We start from the raw sequence: 19,278 nt of genomic DNA on the forward strand, positions 1-19,278 counted from the left end.
CTCTGTGCCGCATTCCTTTATCCATGAATGGAGAGTAGTACCCATCCCATAAGACTTCTGTAGGAATAAACGATTCAACAGATGCACAAGCTCCGTGTCTCACACAGAGTAAGCACTGGGGGAAGGGTCTGTTATTAAGTACGCCTCCATCAGCTCATTAAGCAAGGCACTATTTCTACCTATTTTGTAGACCAGGAAATAGGTCTGTGACCTAACCAAAGCCACTGGGTGTTTAAGGAGAAGATATCAGACATCAAATTAGGAAGATCTCTTTACTTCTAGTGCAGTGTTATTTCCACCCTGTTCTTCCACTTTCATTACTATATTCATTCGCTGGAAATACATGAGCAAAAAAACGGGACAAAAAAGATGTATGGAAACCAAGACCCTGACCCTCTTCAAGGTGGTTACAAGTGAGTACGGGGATTCAGCATCCCCATAACAAAGGACAGACAGAGCATCCCCGCGTCACACTGCACGGGGTTTTAGTTTTGGCATGTACCAGTTTCTCAAAGGGCCAGACCTTCTGCTCTTTAAAACGCTGAGGCCATTCCCCAAATCGGGATAGGAGTGATACTGAGAATTTCCCTAAACATGAAGGACCTCAGTTGTGAAGCTTCACAATTTAAATACAGGATATACTGGAGGGGAGGATACAGCGCAGCGGTAGAGCGCGGGCTCACAATGCACGAGGTCCTGGGTTCAATCCCCAGAACCTCAATTAAAAAAGAAAGAAAGAAACCTAATTAATTACCCCCTCCAAAATAAATAAAAAAATAAATTGTACAAAAATTTTGAAAAAGGGTATATTATTGAAGAGAAAGAAATGTTACATGACACATGGCATGTATGCTTTTTAGTTCAGTTGAACAATATGCCTTGAATAAGTGTAAATGAAGAAAGAAGAAATGAATGAATTAAAAACATCCCCAAATGCATTTTTCCCCTCCCACCTGGGCGCTCCCAGCTTATTATAGGTTCCACTGAACAGCCAGATTGTTGATGTAATTTATTAAAGGGAAAGCAAAATAGCATTGTTTGTAAAATAATCACTTACTGGGGGCTGGATTTTATAATTCCAACTATATCTGCCCATAATAAATATGCCTAATTCTGTTTTCTTTTTCCCAGCACGATCGATTAAGCCACAGATCATGGGTGACAATGTCTTATATGCATCTAACAATAAAATTCATATAAAGGCACTACGTGAGGAACTCAGAGGTTTTGATAGTGAAATTTCACTCACGAAGCATATGCCTGACTATTAAGCATAATGTAAGCGGCAGAATTTACACCTTTTTATTACATAACAATACTTTCAAATAGTACAACCATTAACAGAAATAGGCTGATTTTCTATGTAGCTTCATGATGGAAAAAACTCAAACTGATTCAACAAGTCTTCGTCATCAGGCCATGAGTATTCTTTTAAAATCTCAGCTTCGGCAGAAATGAGAAATGAGTTCAGGGCTGCTGCATCCTTAGACAAATTTTATTTTTATCTCAACTGCTAACATCTCAAGCTATTAGACTGTCTTACGATAAAGCCCCAATTTTTATACTCCACTTATTGTTGAATTATTTTGTACTTCAAGTTCGTGTCATAATGAGCAAGCCAGAAAATATTATTGTACCCTGGGCTTATACACCTGAACAACTGAATTCCCCAAACAGGGTTGCTTGAAAACATTAACGCTAAGAATTAGCCACCTACTTGAAACTGCCTTCTCATAGCATCTAATGATATAATGATATACTGTGCCAATCGGTAGAATGAAAGCCATTACAATATTATTATAAGTATAATCCAGGAGGCATATTTAGAATGATATGGGCTGGGAGGGAGGAGGCTGCTGCAGACAGTGAGGAACTCTGTCTCAGATGATATCAAAATAAGGGTTCCAAAACAGCATTTTTCTAAAATCCCTAGACGGGAAAAGCAAGTGGTGACAGTGACAGTTTTTGTATGTGCACGGAAGGCATGGGCCACAAGGGTAATTTTTCTGGGAAAACATACGTCTTTCTAATCTGAGTCCACATTTCACAAAGAAAATGCTTTTTAATCACCATGGCTGAAAACATGACTGACACAGGGCAATACACCAAAAAAATTTTCTTTAGAGTTGGCTACGTTAGGGGACTCCGCAAAGAAATGTCACTATTCTGCTGCTGCACTGAATCCTCAAGATAAATTTAGTGAAACTGAATCTACACACAGATCCTCCTCTGATTCCTCTAGAAGTAAACGCTTCCGTATCAAGTTTCAACCCTAGCAGGACATTTATGATTAATTCCTCGGATGACAAAATTAGACAAGAGACAACAGTGGGTGTCTCTAAACATTTAACTCTAATTCTTATCAGCTTCTTTTCAAAACAGAATTTGCAAATTCTCTAGGAATTCAAATCAATACTTCTCGCTGGAACTTAAAATCATCTTTATTTTCAACCCTGAAATTGGACAAGATGCAGAATCTCCTGCACTACCGTAATTTCTCTGAAGAGGGAGTGTAAGCTCTAGCAAACCATGAAACTCCTCCAGGAACTCTGCACGCATGAGACAGCTGCAACTAAGAAAAAAAAAAAAGAAATCGGAACCATTCACATGCTGCTGTTCTGAGATAAAATAACTGAGTATTTAAAACTACACATTTTGCACCGAATTTTAGAAAAGCTCTTATTTCTCTTAAAAGGAGCATGTTCCTGTGTACACACACACACACACACACACACACACACACACACACATACACTAGGACAGTGGATCAAGGCTAAGGCTCTCACGCTGTTGCTTTGAAATGCAACTTTACGTTCAGTTTAAGAAGTCAGCGCAATTTATTAAAAAAGAAAACAACAAAGCAAGTGTCTGTCAACAGCCAGATAGAATTTAACCTGCCGTAAGAAAATACAACTTTGCTATTTTTGAAAACTCTTCATTCCTTTCAGGATTACTGCTAATATTCTGAGAGCATCTTATTTAGTAAGTCCTTCAGGTTCGACCTGACTTTGACTTGTAACTTTCAAACAAAAATTTCAGAATTGCTTGAAACCGGGAAAACGCACCTTGAAAAAGCAGAGTTTTCAGTAATCGGGAGAAAATGAGAAAAGTTCACAATGTTAGAAAATAAAACAAAGGTTTCAACCAATGAAACGTTAAAAGTTTAAAAAAATGATATTCAACCAAAACTTAAGCCAAGCATCTCTATCATTCCACAGATACAACATAAATTCACAGTTAAGCCAGACGCTGCAGAACAAGTTTCTGTAATTTCAAAACACACGGAAGCCTGTCGTAACCCTCTCTAGGTGAAGCAGCCTCACAGCAGCTCCTCAGCTTCTTAATAACTAAACCATTCAGATGGAGTCCAAGACTTCACACCAAAACATACTCTGCAGTGAACGTGATAAAATAAGGTTCAAAACAACAGCTCCCTGAAATGTAGTTCTCCTTTCTCGACACACAAGTCCAGTTTTACACCAAGTGCTACTGGTCCAGTTGTTGAAATTTCAACAGAAGTCCTGATAAATCTTGGCGGGTGAAATACTGAAAACCTGGTTAAAAAATGGGGTGGGAGGGGAGCCTTATCACGCCTACCACCTTAGAAGAGGTGCTTAGGAGGATAATCAGATCAAGCTGGCTGGGACGGAGTCTCTCTGGTGGAGAGAGTTAGGTGGTTGCTTCCGTCTTGAGTGTTTTGGGTGAATATTCTTTCATTTGTAAAGATAACCTCAGCAGAGCTCAGAAATACACAAACCTTTCCACCATAGTTAACTTAAGTGTTTTGCTTTCTCCCTCACATTTCTTCTCACATTTAAAAATATGCACAAGCCAGCAGATACCTTTTTAAGGGGAGCAGGACTCAAGGCAGAGAGGATGGTAGAAGAGGACCCTCATTATTCTGAAATTCCAAACAAAAATATAGAAACTGTTTTAGCAAACTCCTGAGAGGTTGGAACGTCTAATGGTATGAGGTGGTGTATAACTGAGTGAATCTTACATGCTCTTTGAGATATTTTTAATGGAATAAGAACTCCCAATGAAACTTAAATACAGAGATTCTCCTATACTTGTTTCACAACCAGTAATTCAAAACAACAAAAAACAAAAAACAGCCTAACTTCCACATAGCCTATAACTGCCATGGAGAGGGTAAGATTGGTTTTCAAGGAAACCATGTACACGCTAACTTTTGAAGCCTTTGATTTAGGGACTTCAGTATTAACTGAAAAACAACAAAAAAATACTATCTTGGTAATGAATATTTTCTCAACTTTCAAGGCGTTCCCCAATGGTCATGTTACATATTCTGTGTAAATTCTGTGAATGTTACTTTTGTCCTATTTGGGGTGATTTAATTGCATTATCCTTCACCTTCTCTCTGCCTAGACAGATTCATAACAAACAAGCATAATTTTAACACCCACACTTCATATTTCAGTATCATTCATTGGAAAATAGGGCACTCTAAGTTTAAAGCTTTCTATTGTGAGCGATCCTAGTATTTTAATGTAAACACCTACAGTTAAACTTTTTCACAAAGTATCTACTTACCTAGGAATGAACTTTGAAGAGGCCCCTCCTTTTATATCTTATCACACAACTGGCTTATTCCAGACTTTTCTACACAGGATGGAGCACAGGTGGCTGATGCTTTGTTCATTTTAGAATCAACGTAAATTTTATTTTAGCGAAAGTTGTATTATCACCTAAGTTAACATTTAATTCACATGAAAAAGCATCACTATGATTTTTCCTTAAGATCAATTTCAGAAGTGATGGGGAGAAATTAAGTATTTTAGGTATTGAGTTTTTCAATCATATATAATTTCTGGGCTTCTACTAAGAAAAAAAAATGACCAATTTCTCTTTTAGATTGTAATTTCCCCAGGCATTTGAAAAAAAAATGTTTTTTTTCCCCTAAAAATAGCAGGTTATAAACTCAACATCATATTTGCAACCTTCAAATATGAAGATTTTTATATAATGGAAAACACAGAATGATTAATGCTGTCAGCCATATCCAACTTTTCCTGCTATTTCTAAGAGTCTCTTCTGTAAAAGAACATCTCATTCAGACTTTAGATTTTATTATATTTAAGAGTTCTTTCCTTATGAAAATTGGTAAACCTGCTACCTCATACACACTGAGTTTTTATTTTTCAAATCCCCCTAATGATTAACTCACACCTCAGATTTTCTTAGAGGGTCCAAGATTATTTTAGAATCTTTATGGTACTTGATAGTGTAGATTGTTGTCCTTAAATTAAAATTCATGTGTTCAAAATTATCTCTGACCACTTACTGCAAAGCTTGTTAGAGTCTCCTGAATTTAAATACAAAAACCAAACCAAAAAAAACTGCAACTGAACGTGGAAAAATAGATTTTTCTTGAAAAATGGATTTTTCTTGAAAAATGAGGTTTGAAAAAAAAAGATAACTTGTACTAAGAGAGGTCATAGACTATTTGTAAGGACACAACTTCGTAATTCCAGAGAATTTTGAAGTTTCAGGAATTTCAACTGGGCATGACAGTTAAGATTGTCACTGAAGCTTCAAAATTGGATTAGAAGCAGAGACAAATTCCATCAATGTTTGAAGTAGAATGACTGCAGTTGCTAACAGTCTCTAGTTAAATGTGTATCATTTTGAAACATTCCAAATTATAAAATGATGAAGGCTTTATGTGTTTACATATTGGGAGGTACAATAAAGTTTCTGAAAGACAATGTCTTTGTGTCTGTGCTTTTCCTGTGTGCTTGGAAAAAGTATTTTTAAACGGCCCAGTCTAAAAATTATCTTGCTCTCTAGATTTTAATGCTTCCATGTTAATTTTTAAGCATCGTGGGTCATTTTCCCCAAAAATATGATTTAATGTGGTATACGTTTCTCTGCAAGAATTCATGATTTAATGAAGATTATGCTGTACAAAGATATGGAATTTGCTGGACGGAGCATTAAAGTTGAATGATATAAGATGCTATACGGTTTCAAAAAGAAAAACCGAGGTATAGCAATTGAACCAACAACACGTTCACGTGCGGATGCAAGAAATTGGGCAAAATAAATTCCGGCATCCACAAAGGACGAAGCTATGCTGTTGAAGACTCATCAGAAGGTGAGAGCCATAAGAAATTGAGATGTTACTGAAAATCAGAGCAACATGCTAAAATGGGAAGAGAGAACCTGAAAATAATCTGCATTCCTATGCGGGGTCTTGTGGGCAATTAGATAGTTGTCATTTCGCACAGCCTCTCCTTTAAGAAACTATCACCCCAGCCCTACCTACAGGCCTCTGCTCTCCAGAGGGTCAGACCTCCTTCCCTCCACTGCGCCTGTGCACTGCGGCCCTGCGGGCTGGCTCTCCCACCCACCTATCACTGTCATGTTCTGCAGTGACTCAGGGTCTCTAATGCAGTGCGCAGTGCAGACACAAGGATCCTGCCAGAGCCATGGCATGATGCTGGGCCAGGCTTATGTTTTCTCTCTCCCACAGATGCTGCAGTTATTTTCAAAAACAGGGCCAGGCAAGCCCCTCATTCTCCTGATCTCCCGTGAACATCCAGCCCAATGGCAGCAAGAGACATCCAGCCTCTGCAACCCTGCATGTGCCATAAATAATATCTGATCAGAGACGTGACAGTTGAAACGGTCTTCGCTTATGTTAAGGAAGAGAAAGGGCCCACTTTGAAAAGGAGGGGGGGAGGTGACTTGACAGGACAGATTGTGACAGATTTATTACTATTTATCACGGTAAATATGTATTGAAGAAAACATGTAAATGTCTTTATCTAGTCATAATCCTGCCAAAAGAAACCTTTTCTCATCCCCAATTTTTTGTTACAAAAATATTCATGCATATTGAAGTAAGCTTTAGAAGTATCTCCTATTGGATAAAAATTCCTAATTTTATTGGAGCTTGAGAGGAGACTAAGCATGGCCGAGTTCTGAAAATGTGAAAATATAGTATCTACTGGGGCAAAAGTGTTCCAGCATCTAATGCAGAGCATCTCTTTAGCTCAAATTGAAATCTATATTTTGTGCAGTGGTAAGGCATGTGGATTTTGTTATCAGTAATAAGCAACTCAATACATACAACAAAGCTAATATAAACTAAGTTAAATTGCTATTAAAACAGAGCTGAGATTTCTTATGTAAGTAATGACAATAAATAGATGATTGGATTCTAAAATCAACCAAACTTACTTTTCTTGCTAAAACAAACAAAATTTTTTAAAGAGGATCTTTTGATTTCAACTGAATTTCCCTCCTTGTCTTTCAACAAAGAGGCTCTATTTACCAACGTGTTTCTTAAGGACCACTAAAACATTTAGCCAACATAAATTCTCTAAGAAGAGGAAATCCTAAACTGACCACCAAAAAACAAAAATTAAATCATACAAACTAAATTTCCAGTTCTAGATTTACTCAGGGAGAAAGGAAAGATACTTTCATATTTCTGAACATAAGACATCAAATCAGCAGCACATAATTGTCTTAACAGCGAAGAAAAAAAACTACACCAGTGAAATTTTCTATAGTGGCCAGCGAGCTCTCTAGAAATGCTTAAAATTTTACAGTAAATTGAGACATTGTTGTTGACAATGATTACGTGGGTAGATAATATCTGATGTCACACCAAAGCACTCCTAAGAAATTGTGAAATTTTCTCCATAATTTTAGCATTGGAAAAAAATCAACGAAGTTTATTTGAATATGAGACATAAACAGACTCCTATAGCTTTAAGTTTTCCATGGCTTTTATAGCAAAGAGTTACTCCATCATTTCAGAGCATTCAAAGGTCCCCTTTTGTATTTAATACTGACCGTATTAGGTTCAGGCATGTTTAAAATGTAAACAGCTGTGAGGACTATATCATTTGAAGTTGTCATAAAGGCTATTAAAAGCTAAAGTTTCATCTACATTAAATCCACCACAAACTTCAAGCTTGAAATACGCTTATAAAAACCTGAAGGGTTATTAGTCAATTTCAAGACAACAGAGAAATTCAAAGCATAAACCACCCAGTAAGTTTTTAAGTGACTTACTGGTAGTCCAAAGCGACTATTTCATACACCATTGGCAGTTTTATTTACACAACATTTTTCTTTATTTATGGATAATTTTGTGATGCTTCCTCAACATTACCAAGTCTATGATAATCAGCATACAAAATTTGTTTTTTTTTCCTTGATAAGGCTTATCCTGATATATTCGCTTAATAATTTTTTGGATGAGCTGAACTGAAATCGAGGCAAATACACAGGTGCTTGGGGTAATCTAATCTTCGCACATTTGCAAAACCTATTATTCTTCTAATTTATTAAAAATGAAATAAAACAAATATGCCAGTGCTGATTGGTATTATTATTTTCAGAAATCTAAGTATAATTTTATTTTAGAGTACAAGAACTTATGATAAAGCTCATTAGCATTCTTTTCAAAGAATACGAGTTCCCTACAGAACACATGATTAAATCAAATTAAAACTATATATAAATATAATCATAGGGGGGAAGGAAGAACCTCCCCCCCAGAAAAAGATAAAAGAGGGAAGAAACGAGAAGAGAGAAACTTATATTTTTATTCTACATAAGAGGGAGATTATGAGAAGACAGACTAGTTCTAAACAAAATTAAATAAAATTATCTAGGAACTCAAATTTGAATATATATGTAAGAATTAAGAATAAGATATCACGTATTTAGCCGTGACCACAACCAACTTTTGCTATGTTGGCAACTGGAGAGACAGCAGCCACCCCTGCTTAGAACTGCAGGTATCACAAAGACCCAGAATGCTTCTGGCTACAGCTGGCTTCCAGTTGTCACCTGATATTCCAGACACAAATGGCTGCTGATCCAGCTACCTTCGCAGCCTTTCCCCAGTAACCTCTCTAGAAAATAGAGACATTCTCCCTGCACTCTGGGCTGAAACCCATGTAAATTTTTCCTAAATCCTCTCCGCAAATCTCCTTTCGCATGCAAATCCATAAATCATCATAATACCGACAAAGAATTTAACCAACACATGAAACTAATACTCAATTCTCCTGAAAGCTCTGTACAGGTAAAACTCCTCCAACTTCAGGCACCTTTTCACGGCTCTCTTCAGAGCTTAACCTGCTGAGTATCAACACAACCACCCCGTCTGCCAGGACGTGTCATTAATCACTCCAACGTGCGTCAGGTGGCTGCACGCGCAGGTCAGTCCCACCTCGTCCGCAATCCAGATAAACGTGCTGCTCTCGCGCGGGAACCTCATTTACTCCTATCTCGTCCGCATCAGTACAAAGCAGAACGAAATAAATAATAGACAGAGCGGAAACAAGCAGTACTTACTGAAGACGGCAAACCTGGAGGAACTTTCCGAACTTTCTTTGTCTGTACCTCTGGAAAAAAAAAAAAAAAATGAGGAGGCAGTAAGGTCCCCTGCACGCCCATGCTCCAAACGAAAACAGATTACATCGCGAAGCCATTTAGACTCCACCAGATTTTCTTACATCGTTCCTTTAGCAAAATGTCGGCACTGTTATCATCTTTTCACCCTGGCAGAAATTAAATTCTGCCTTTTTCATAAAAATGAAGAGATTTAACTTTTTGATTTTTTAAAAGCGGCTCCTTATATGGGCAGCCAAGAGAAAACAAGAAATAGGCATACACCAAAATAGTTCCCCTGCTATAAGTTGTTAACATATCCACCCAATGTATTACTGGGGGGGGGGGGAGGCCGGGATCATGAGTGTGACAACTGAGCAAAATATTACGTCTTTTTGCAGGGTAGGGGGGTGAGGAGAGGTTGAGAGGGTGCTATTAAAAAAGAAAGAAAGAAAGAAAGAAGACTAATAATCAGGCATTCAAACAGAGGAAGACCTTACCCATGGCACTACTGTGAAGAGGCCTCCTTCGGGGGTTATTGCTAGAGTACTGATAATACTGAGAACCAGGTTTGGTGGGCGAAAGGGTTCCTGGGTTGCCCATATCCATGTCACCTCCAAGGAGACTCTGCTAAAAGGTTAAAAAGGAAAAACAAACAAACAAGGTTAATTTTGCACATCCACCCCCCCCCCCAACTGATTGTTAGCACTTAAACCAACGCAGTAAAGGCATCGGCATCTGCTAAGCTGAAACAATGAAAACACAACACGACAAAAAGAACACGAAGAGCCGTCGAAGGAGCTATCCCAAAGTTTGTGAATTTTCAGTTCTTTACTTTGGAAAGGCAAGGGAGACGGTGGTGATTCTCTTGTTAAACAACAGTTGCATCTTCTAAGACGACTAAACGTTTCCATTTGATAAGAAAAGGGCATTTATGGAAGACTAACATTTTCTTTATCTAGAGTTAGGCTCCTGTCTGGGGGCCATTCATGCCTTTCCCCTTAACCAGAACCAGGAAGGACCTGATTTTTCAGACGCACACAACGTGCCCCCCCCTCCCCGCGGCTCACACTGGTTGGGGGTTGGGGGAGCTGTAGATGCTCGTTTCTGCCGAAAACCCTGCGTCTCTGCATCGGCACAGCGTGACCTTCCATGAATCCACACAGCACCCCCAGAAGAGAAAAATGCCAACTGAACCAGGAGGAAATTCAAATCCTCACATTACCTTCCAAAATTACAGAACTAGTAGGTATTCTAAGCTAACGGGAACACATCAGAGGACTTCAGAATGCCCTCTTGAGGACTATTCCAAAGCTAAAACACATCTCCACAGATTAAACATTCACCTGAGCACTAGAAAACTTCCACAAATATCATTAACTTATCCTGGCGTGACAAATTACTCAACTTTCGAAAATGACGCCATACGCAAGATGATCTAACAGTACTACATTTTCTAAAAACTACATAGAAACTTACCCATGATCTATAAACCGCCTGATTATACTCTGCCTTGAGCACATTGTTCTTTTAATTATTCTGATATGCAAGAAAACAAGTGGAGATACTACCATTTATATTAAGTACAAATTTACCATTTAATAAAAGAAATTTTAAAATTAAGTACTAAAAAATCTAACTTTATCGTTACTTGTAATCAACTTTTACTGACTGAACTAATTAGTGTCCTTGATAAAGTACAGAATGTGTTTTCCCTAATCTAAATTCTAATCACCATGTCACTCACAACAGACTTAGGGATGCTTCACTAACACACTATTCACATGCAAAATACTCTAAATAGGCCAATTATGACTCTGCCCCTGTTCCCTGGTTAACCCGCTGAGAACTGAAAAATTTCACAAGGCAGTCACCAACTAAAACAAAGGGTCCTTGTTTTAAATTAAGACAGTCTTTTTGATTCCTTAAATAGCTCAACAAAGTGGCGTGTCTTCTAGTGAAAGCAGTTGGTCAAATATGACCCATAAGCTGGAAAATCAAAAATTCAAACCTCTCCTTTGCACAGCCATATAGCTAAATCTCATAAAGCGAACCTCTCTATGCCGAGGGATTTTTGTGAGTGCTGGATGAGCCATCTATAAAGGGCTAACCGGCTACTGACAAGCTTGTGTTCACTCCTTCCAGTTTAAGACCTTTTCAAGGGACACATAATAAACATGACTTGAAAATAAAACTTCCAGGATGAGATTTTAGGATGGAAGGCTATCGTGAGCATGAACTCACTTTGAATATCTTAATATTTACCACACAAATACCTGATACAACCGGATCATTTACCAGATAAAAATCTGACATCCGCATGTTCAATTACTGCCTCTTTGGAATTTAGAAAAGATTCAAAATGCAAGGCAGTGACAAACTAAAATACAGAGCCCTTTGCAATAGTTTCCTGTAAATCAGGACTCCAACAGTATGACCTCAAATGATTTCTTTATCATTTTGGGAGTGGCATTTAAAAATTTTACAATCTCACCCTGAAATCTTGCTCTTGCTAAATCTTATTAATGAAAGTCTTTATTTACTGAAGTCCACGTTGTTTTTTTTTTTTTTGGCAATTTCTATCCATAAAGTTGTGAATGATTGAAATCACAACCTTCTTTACAGTTTGATAAATCCACAAATGAGCCTCCATTTCAATGGAAAGAGGAGTCTGGAAATGATATTATTGATAACTTTCTATTTTAGACATTACCTCTAATTCTGCATTTTTCTTTTTCTAAAATAATATGAAATATTCCAAAAAGGGCTCAGCAGATAGGGTTTAAAATGCCTTCTTGTCTTTTTAATGAGCTTAACCAGTGCTGAATTCTTGTTGGTCCTGGTGGCAAAGGTTTTCACTCCAAGGAAAGTAGATGCATTCAATAGGTCAACCTAACAACAAACGGGCTTGCTATACTGTGTTTAAGCAGCATTCACAACAGAGCTGTGAAAAAATATAAAATGATAACTAGATAGCTAACTAACTGGCTGTGGGTGACCTGATTGTTGTTAATTTTAAAGAAAGTCATTTCATGGGCCAGTTGTAAATAAATCACACATCCAAGTCTCATGCCACCGCAGGAACCATGTATAGTGACATGGGACTCAGAGCGGACAGCATTTGCTAACATTTAATGGCTCGTGCTAATTTTTTTTTTCCTTTTTGGACAAAGCCCATTCCTGTTTCTTGCTTTCTAGATCTGTTTGTTCCTTTTTCTTTTTCACTCGGATAATAGAATCATTCTTCTAAAGCATACAAAAATAAGCGTTTCCTCACACTTAAAGGAGGCCCTAATCACTCCCCCTAGGGAAAATGAAGATAAAAATATATGGGTTCTTATTGTGGAGTATGCTTGTAAAATGAACAATGACCATTTACTATTGTTTGGCCTTTACGTCACACACTTAACTCTCTTTAGCATTGAGAAAGATAAACAAATTCTTCCACCGGCTGAAAACCCTGAGTTTATGAATTTTAAAAAGTTAACGGCGTTCAACTTAATAGGGTAAGTTAAATATTGCACAAAACGGATAAGGCATTCATTTATACATGAATGCACCTACATGTGCATATACATGTATGTGTGTATATATACATATACATACAAATCTGAAGATAAATTTATACTTAATACAAGTTAAGTTTGGAAGATAAGGTCTCCTTTCAAAATGGGCAGATTCATCTTCGCCTTAAATAGGATTATGAAGATTTCAGGTTTTGCATGTTGTGCAACCTCATGCTTTGCGGTTACACTGGGTCCCAGTAGAGAGCGGCCCTCGTCTGCCAGGAAACACTGGAAGCAAGATGTGGCATCTCGCAGAGCTAACCTGTAAATCTTAACGCCAGGCTTTAGCATTTTGTTTAACTGTCTGCAGGGTGACGCGTCAATCTCTTCCCCTTATTCACTCCTTATTTTCTTCCAAAGACCAACAATTTTAAGACTTAAAATACCCTAACCAAAGAATAAAATCTATTGACTTTGTCAGCTAGACTTAAACATTTGGGGGTCCCCCGCCTCTGCAATCAATTCCTCAGCAAAGAGCCAGTCCCAACATAGCCGCTCCAATGCCAAATGCAACACTCTGTAAGGGGCCCTTTCAGTAAAACGTTTTGTTTCACACCAGATCTGGGGCTTAGGATATCTTTTGAACACATTCTCAACCCTGCTCCCCACTGCTTTTGTGGGGAGCTTTTTAACATCCTTGATCAACCATCGAACTTTGCTTATGCAACCAAGAAAGCAAACCATGAATTAAACTTGAGTAACAGAAAAGCAGCTTATATCTCAAATTAGATTTATAACTGAATGGTAATCAAAAATAGAACGAACTGCTTCCAGCTTACATGATCAACTTTTTTCTTGTTAAACTAAAATCATCTTGCTCTGAACTATTATTTCATTTCAGTCAGCACTTTAAATGTAACGGGTGGGTGGGACATTTCTGAAAAGGAAGATTGTATTTACCCTTAATTATAGATATGAGTGAGATCAGGGTATGATGAATGCTGCTTTTTGCCTTATAATTAATTCATCTAATAGGTGAATGACCTTGAATTTCAGAGTTAAGAGTTGGGGGGGGGAGGAAGTAGAAGGGAAAAAAGTCTCTGGGGAAAATCAAATGTGCCCCTGGTTTCTTAGGGCTTTCTCTGATTTTGCGTCACTCCCATTACGTTGTGATCCGATATCAGACACAACATCTTGGGGGGATGTTGCAGAACAGAGAAAAGCAGTCTCAGATGAAACCAGATTAAGCTCCTTTTCTGAACTATTGCCAAATGCTTGTGAGTCTAATTCATGTTTGGGTATTCTAGCATTCACACAGCTGCAATTCCATTCTTTCATCACAAACCTAAGTGATGTATAGTGGCTTTGTATGGTGAACTGACTCTTTATTGCCAGGAATTTCAGAAGGCTTTACGTTAATATGGAAATAAAATTCCAAAACCACTCTGAAACTTATATATGTATAGGTTATCTAATCGATTGCAGCGTCAAGTGTGAAATACACATTGAGAAAAATTATAAATTAGATTTGTTTAAAACACTTAAAAAAATCACAACTGAGGTCATTTCTACACAGTTAATTCTGCAAGGAATCAGGTTTTCAAAGACACTGCTGAATAAGATTCCTAACAGCCATGGGGAAGTTTTTGCAAATCCCTGTCGAATAGCTGCTGCTGAATTTGCCATTCTGACCACAGAAGGGCCATTGCTGACTTACTACAGTAGCAGGAGGGGGTGATAATTTTGCTGCTGTTGGCACTTACTCTGCAACTCAGAATATATCTCGCACCAAAGGGCAATGAAGAACACAATATTTCCACCTGTCCACTTTTGAACTTCATAGCTCAAAACTGAAGGTCAGTCTATGGACAGTCTATTCCTGATACCTAAAGGTCCAGGGATGCACTTTACAGTTTATACTGATTTCGGTCCTATGCTTGGTTTCAACAAAAGAGGGCTTGGGAAACTTAGAAAGATAAGATGGCAAGGCTAACTTTCATAATCAGGGACTGAACAGATTGCTATTGTACCGCAGAGAAATGCAAATTATTGAAATCATCCTTTAGCAAAGACTTTCTTTTAAGGACTTTTGTCAGTGTTTTCCATTTCTACTTTAAAAGTATAACGCACATCTTAACAAGGCATAAGTTGAATCCAAATCCTTTTAAGGAAAGATGGAAGGCTTTGAGGCTGGACAGACAGGTCCAACTCTAGCTCAGAGGCATGCACGCAATGTGACTGGCAGTTAGTTATACAGCTGCTCTAAGGCACACTTTCCTCCTCTGTAAGAAGGGAATAATAAAAGCCGCACTGCAGGGTTACCAGGAGCAGATGAAACAACATACGTACAACATCCAGCAGAGCTGGAGTCCAGCACTTAGTCACTCTCCTTCCTCCAATTCATGGTCCCACAGTACGATCCACTGATTGTTATTTAAAAGAGTCCCCAAAAGTTGCGAATGACTGCCAGTTAGATGCCCTACACCACCTTCAGATAAAAAGTGTATACTGAGATAGTAATTTTGAAAAGGCCCTATTAGAAAACTGAAAAAGAGTTAAATATGGCAGTCTAGATGAACAGTGATGATAGCCTCATGGCCTAGGGCTATGCTGGCAACAATAATGGCTAGTTTCCCCCCATATTTAATAAAAAACTGGCCAACCATCAATCTCAATAATTTCAGCTTAAGTGGCCATTTCCCTGGAACTGCCACAAGGATGACGTCACTGGCTCATTTCATTTTGCTCTTGTAAGTGTGAGCAAACTGTTACCGTTAATTCAACTATATGTGAAATCCAGACTAGTCACGGTTAACCCACTAGGTATGCAAAACTAAGAAATGCATTATATTTGACAGAATCTGATCAATCATGTGATGTTAAGTAAGTTCAAATTCTTACTACTGCATTAGCCACTGAAAAATGACATCAAACTTGGTTCAGTTTTGTTTCTGCTATTTACGGTATTTATCAAGTACTATTTTTTTTTAAATCTTCCCCCATTACATCACACACAAAAAAACAAATGAATGCACTTCATAGTTCCAGTTGGAAATGTGCATAACTCTCAAAGAATTCAATTGACCTTGAACAAAATTATTCCTTTTAGTAGTGATTATATTTTACCAAACATCTGAAAATTCAAATATATTGTCTTTTCCTATAAAGATGCACAACACCTTGTATTTAAGTGTGATGCAAAGGTTGCCATGGTAACTATTACTTAATGTATGACAGAGTAATAGTCAGGTAAAAACTCATGCATTTTGGTATGGAAATTACAACTGCCCAAGGGTTGACCAGATTTATGTGTTCACCTGTTTGACTACCTCTCAAGTTAAAAAAAAAAAAAAAAACCACATTATTTATTGTATATAATAAAATGAGGAGGTCCTTCCTTGGTTTCCAAAAATACATTCTGGAATCCCAGGTCATCTATTACATATTAAAAAGAGGATTACATTTGTTAGTAAGAAGGTAGAAATCTAGCAAAAAGGAAACACAAAAGCAAAGAGTAACCTACAATAAAAGTGGATTTGAAGAACCCTTACATAAACAATACAGAATTTAAGATAACTTCCTGCTTTTCAGTTTGTGCTCCTTCTCAGTTCAGGAAGTTTATTTAACACATAATCTGATAAGTGTGCTGTAATCATTATTTGCCTTAAAATGTTTCTCTTCAGCAATTTTGTTCCAAAGTAAAAATAGAACACTCTGAATAAGACCTGTTAACATACCAGAGAATTAGCACCACTTCTCCTATAAATATAAACATGTGGCTATAAGAAATGTGCTGAAAAGTATATTTGGCCAGATTGCTATTTTAGTAAAATAAAGGAATAGCAAACTGTCACATGTCAGTCTTCTTCACATTGGGTGGGAGAGGTTCCATTTCAAGGTTGTTGTAAATGCCTTCCTCTCTGAGCAAAAATCCATTAAGTCCATTTTCACATAGAGACCATCCTCCCGGAGGACAAGGAACAGAATTTCATTCATCCTGCCTACCCAGAACCTTGAATAGGTGCTTATGTAAAGTTGAATAGCCAGCGGCATAAGATTTACTAAAATAAAGTATCCTGGTAAGTATCTAAACTTGAACATAAGGTGACGGCCTACCGCGTGACAGGAGGAAATGGAGGTTATCTGGAGATGTAGAACATGCATAATGAAATCTTCAAATCATTGTGAATTTAAGTCCCAACTACCCTTCCAGAGCCATGCATGGCCCTGCTTCAAGAGGGTCTGCTCCCAATGTGCATTAACAGTTTACCTCCTCAAGTTCTCTTTTAAGAATGTGTGGCATGAGGGCCAACTTAGTTTACATGCTAGTTAAAATGGGTAATGACTCATCCATATTTTAACTCCTCAGTGTGCCTAGCACTGAGACCTACCATGGCAACAGCTCACTAAATATTGAAATGAACACAGAAGAACTATTGCTGCTGATTGAATCAAGGACTTAAACAACTATTCTTGTTTTTGTTTTATTTTTAGCATAAATATATTCCATTAGTCATTGCAACTACTGATACTGGTAATAATAATAATAGTTGTAGGGGGAGGGATAAATTAGCAGTTTGGGATTAACAGATACACACTACTATATATAAAGGAGATAAACAACAAGGACTTATTGCATAGCACAGGGCATTATAGTCAATATCTTGTAATAACTTATAAAGGAAAAGAATCTGAAAAAGCATCTATGTATGTATAACTGAATCACACTGCTGTACACCTGAAACTAACACAACATCGTAAATCAACTATACTTCAATAAAAAGTTGTTTTTTTAGAAAGAAAAAGGAAAAATTAATAGTGGTAGTAGTAATAGCAGTAGGAGGAGGAGGACGAATGTGAAATAAAAGTGGTGGTAAGGGGATCAGGTACAGTGGCAGCAGCTATTGTAACCGAGTGTCTTCTGAGAGCCAGGCACAAGTGCAGGTCCTTTACACACATACTAATAAGGCAGAAGATAGGACCCCCGCCGGACACACGGGGACATTCAGGGTGGAACCGTGGCCTGACCGACGCCACGTGGCTGGCAGGCGGTGGAGCCAGGCTGGGAATCCAATGAGACTAGACTTCAAAGCTTGATGCTTGACCTCTACCCACCGCACTGCCTCCCTCTATTCTGGGTGCTCGGTTTCTCTTGCCCTCACCCTCACCATTAAGAGGAGTCAATCTTCTTCTCTTCAGTTCCTCTTAACATCAAAAGCTGATCTTTTAAATTGACTCCAGAGGAGCCTCTAAACTCAGTCCTGTAGGGCAGGCCTGGGTGTGAGTACCCTCTGGACAACTTCGGACAGTGTGTCTCATCTTGGCAGGCTTCAGGCCCCCCGTCTGGAAAATGTTGGTATAATAATACTACTTGCTGTAAGAATTCACTTAGATAATATAAAGTGCTTTGCAAATTCCTAACACTTCCGGAGCTTGAACTGATAGACAAGGCGTATTGGTACATATACTGTATGTGTAAACTATTTTACTATATATGTATATAATAGATGTTATACATAACACGACTATAAGTTAGAATGCAATATGATATATTATTATACGTAAGCAATACACATACATATCATACAAATCTGTACATGGCTGAGGCGGGTGAGGCTGTGAAACAATACTCTTCTCTTGAACAACTGAACTCTTAGTTCTTGTCTCTGAGATCTGCCACCGCCCTTGCTTCTCCACAGCCTCTAGTCTTTTGTCTTTTCGTTTCAACCTCTTGTCTCTAACCTTGATTTCCATAGTCTGGTCAACTATCTTCTCTAATGAGGCTCAAATTCTTTTTCTTTTTTGGTGTTATTTCTTTTCCCCCCAGTCTTCTCATTTTAGTCCTCTCAAATTTTTGTCCTTCTCCTTCTAGACTTTTCCTTGCGCTTTCTCTGAAAAGCTTCACCTGCTGTAACATCGTCATACTGAATAGTAAGTAAGTGTTTACCCATCTGATTTCTCCCTTCTCCTCTGGGGGCTCTTCAAGGGCGGAAAGTGAGCCTCAATCATCTTTGTATGTCTGGCCTCTAGCACGGTAGGCCCTGGTACATAATATGTCTTCAATAAATGCCAACTGGATCAATTAAGTAGTCGATTAATTAACTGACTATGTTTACATGATTCCAAAGGTTCCAGTCATGAAGATAACTTCTCCATCTCTACCCTAGTAGACATATCACTCCTACACCTGTATATTCAGTCCTGTCCTCAACTTTTCTCCTGTGCCCCTGGAGTGGTCTTTAAGAACACCACCAACTCATGAATGCTTCATACGAAACCTAAAATTTGACCCTTACTACTCAAAAGGCTCAACACATATTTTCCACAAAACTTCTGCTGCTTCCTAATTACTCTCTCAGTCCTTTAAAATATATTTAGAGAGTCAGAATGTGTA

General features: G+C 38.0%; 1 protein-coding gene across 14 annotated transcripts in view; it reads right to left on the bottom strand.

The window, feature by feature from the left end:
- Window positions 1-19,278, bottom strand: part of TCF4 (transcription factor 4) — a 344,588-nt gene that overhangs the window by 115,784 nt on the left and 209,526 nt on the right. For 11 of the 14 annotated variants that reach the window (XM_045521494.2, XM_045521501.2, XM_010961328.3 and 8 more), the window contains 2 exons: window positions 9,879-10,008; window positions 9,343-9,392 (listed from right to left, as the gene is read on the bottom strand). In XM_045521494.2, coding sequence (XP_045377450.1) covers window positions 9,343-9,392; window positions 9,879-10,008 — 180 coding nt within the window. The remainder of the gene's footprint in view (window positions 1-9,342; window positions 9,393-9,878; window positions 10,009-19,278) is intronic. The other 3 variants (XM_074355223.1, XM_074355219.1, XM_074355216.1) reach the window with 1 other exon arrangement.

This window comes from Camelus bactrianus, chromosome 30 (assembly GCF_048773025.1).
Source record: "Camelus bactrianus isolate YW-2024 breed Bactrian camel chromosome 30, ASM4877302v1, whole genome shotgun sequence".
Lineage (NCBI taxonomy): Eukaryota > Metazoa > Chordata > Mammalia > Artiodactyla > Camelidae > Camelus > Camelus bactrianus.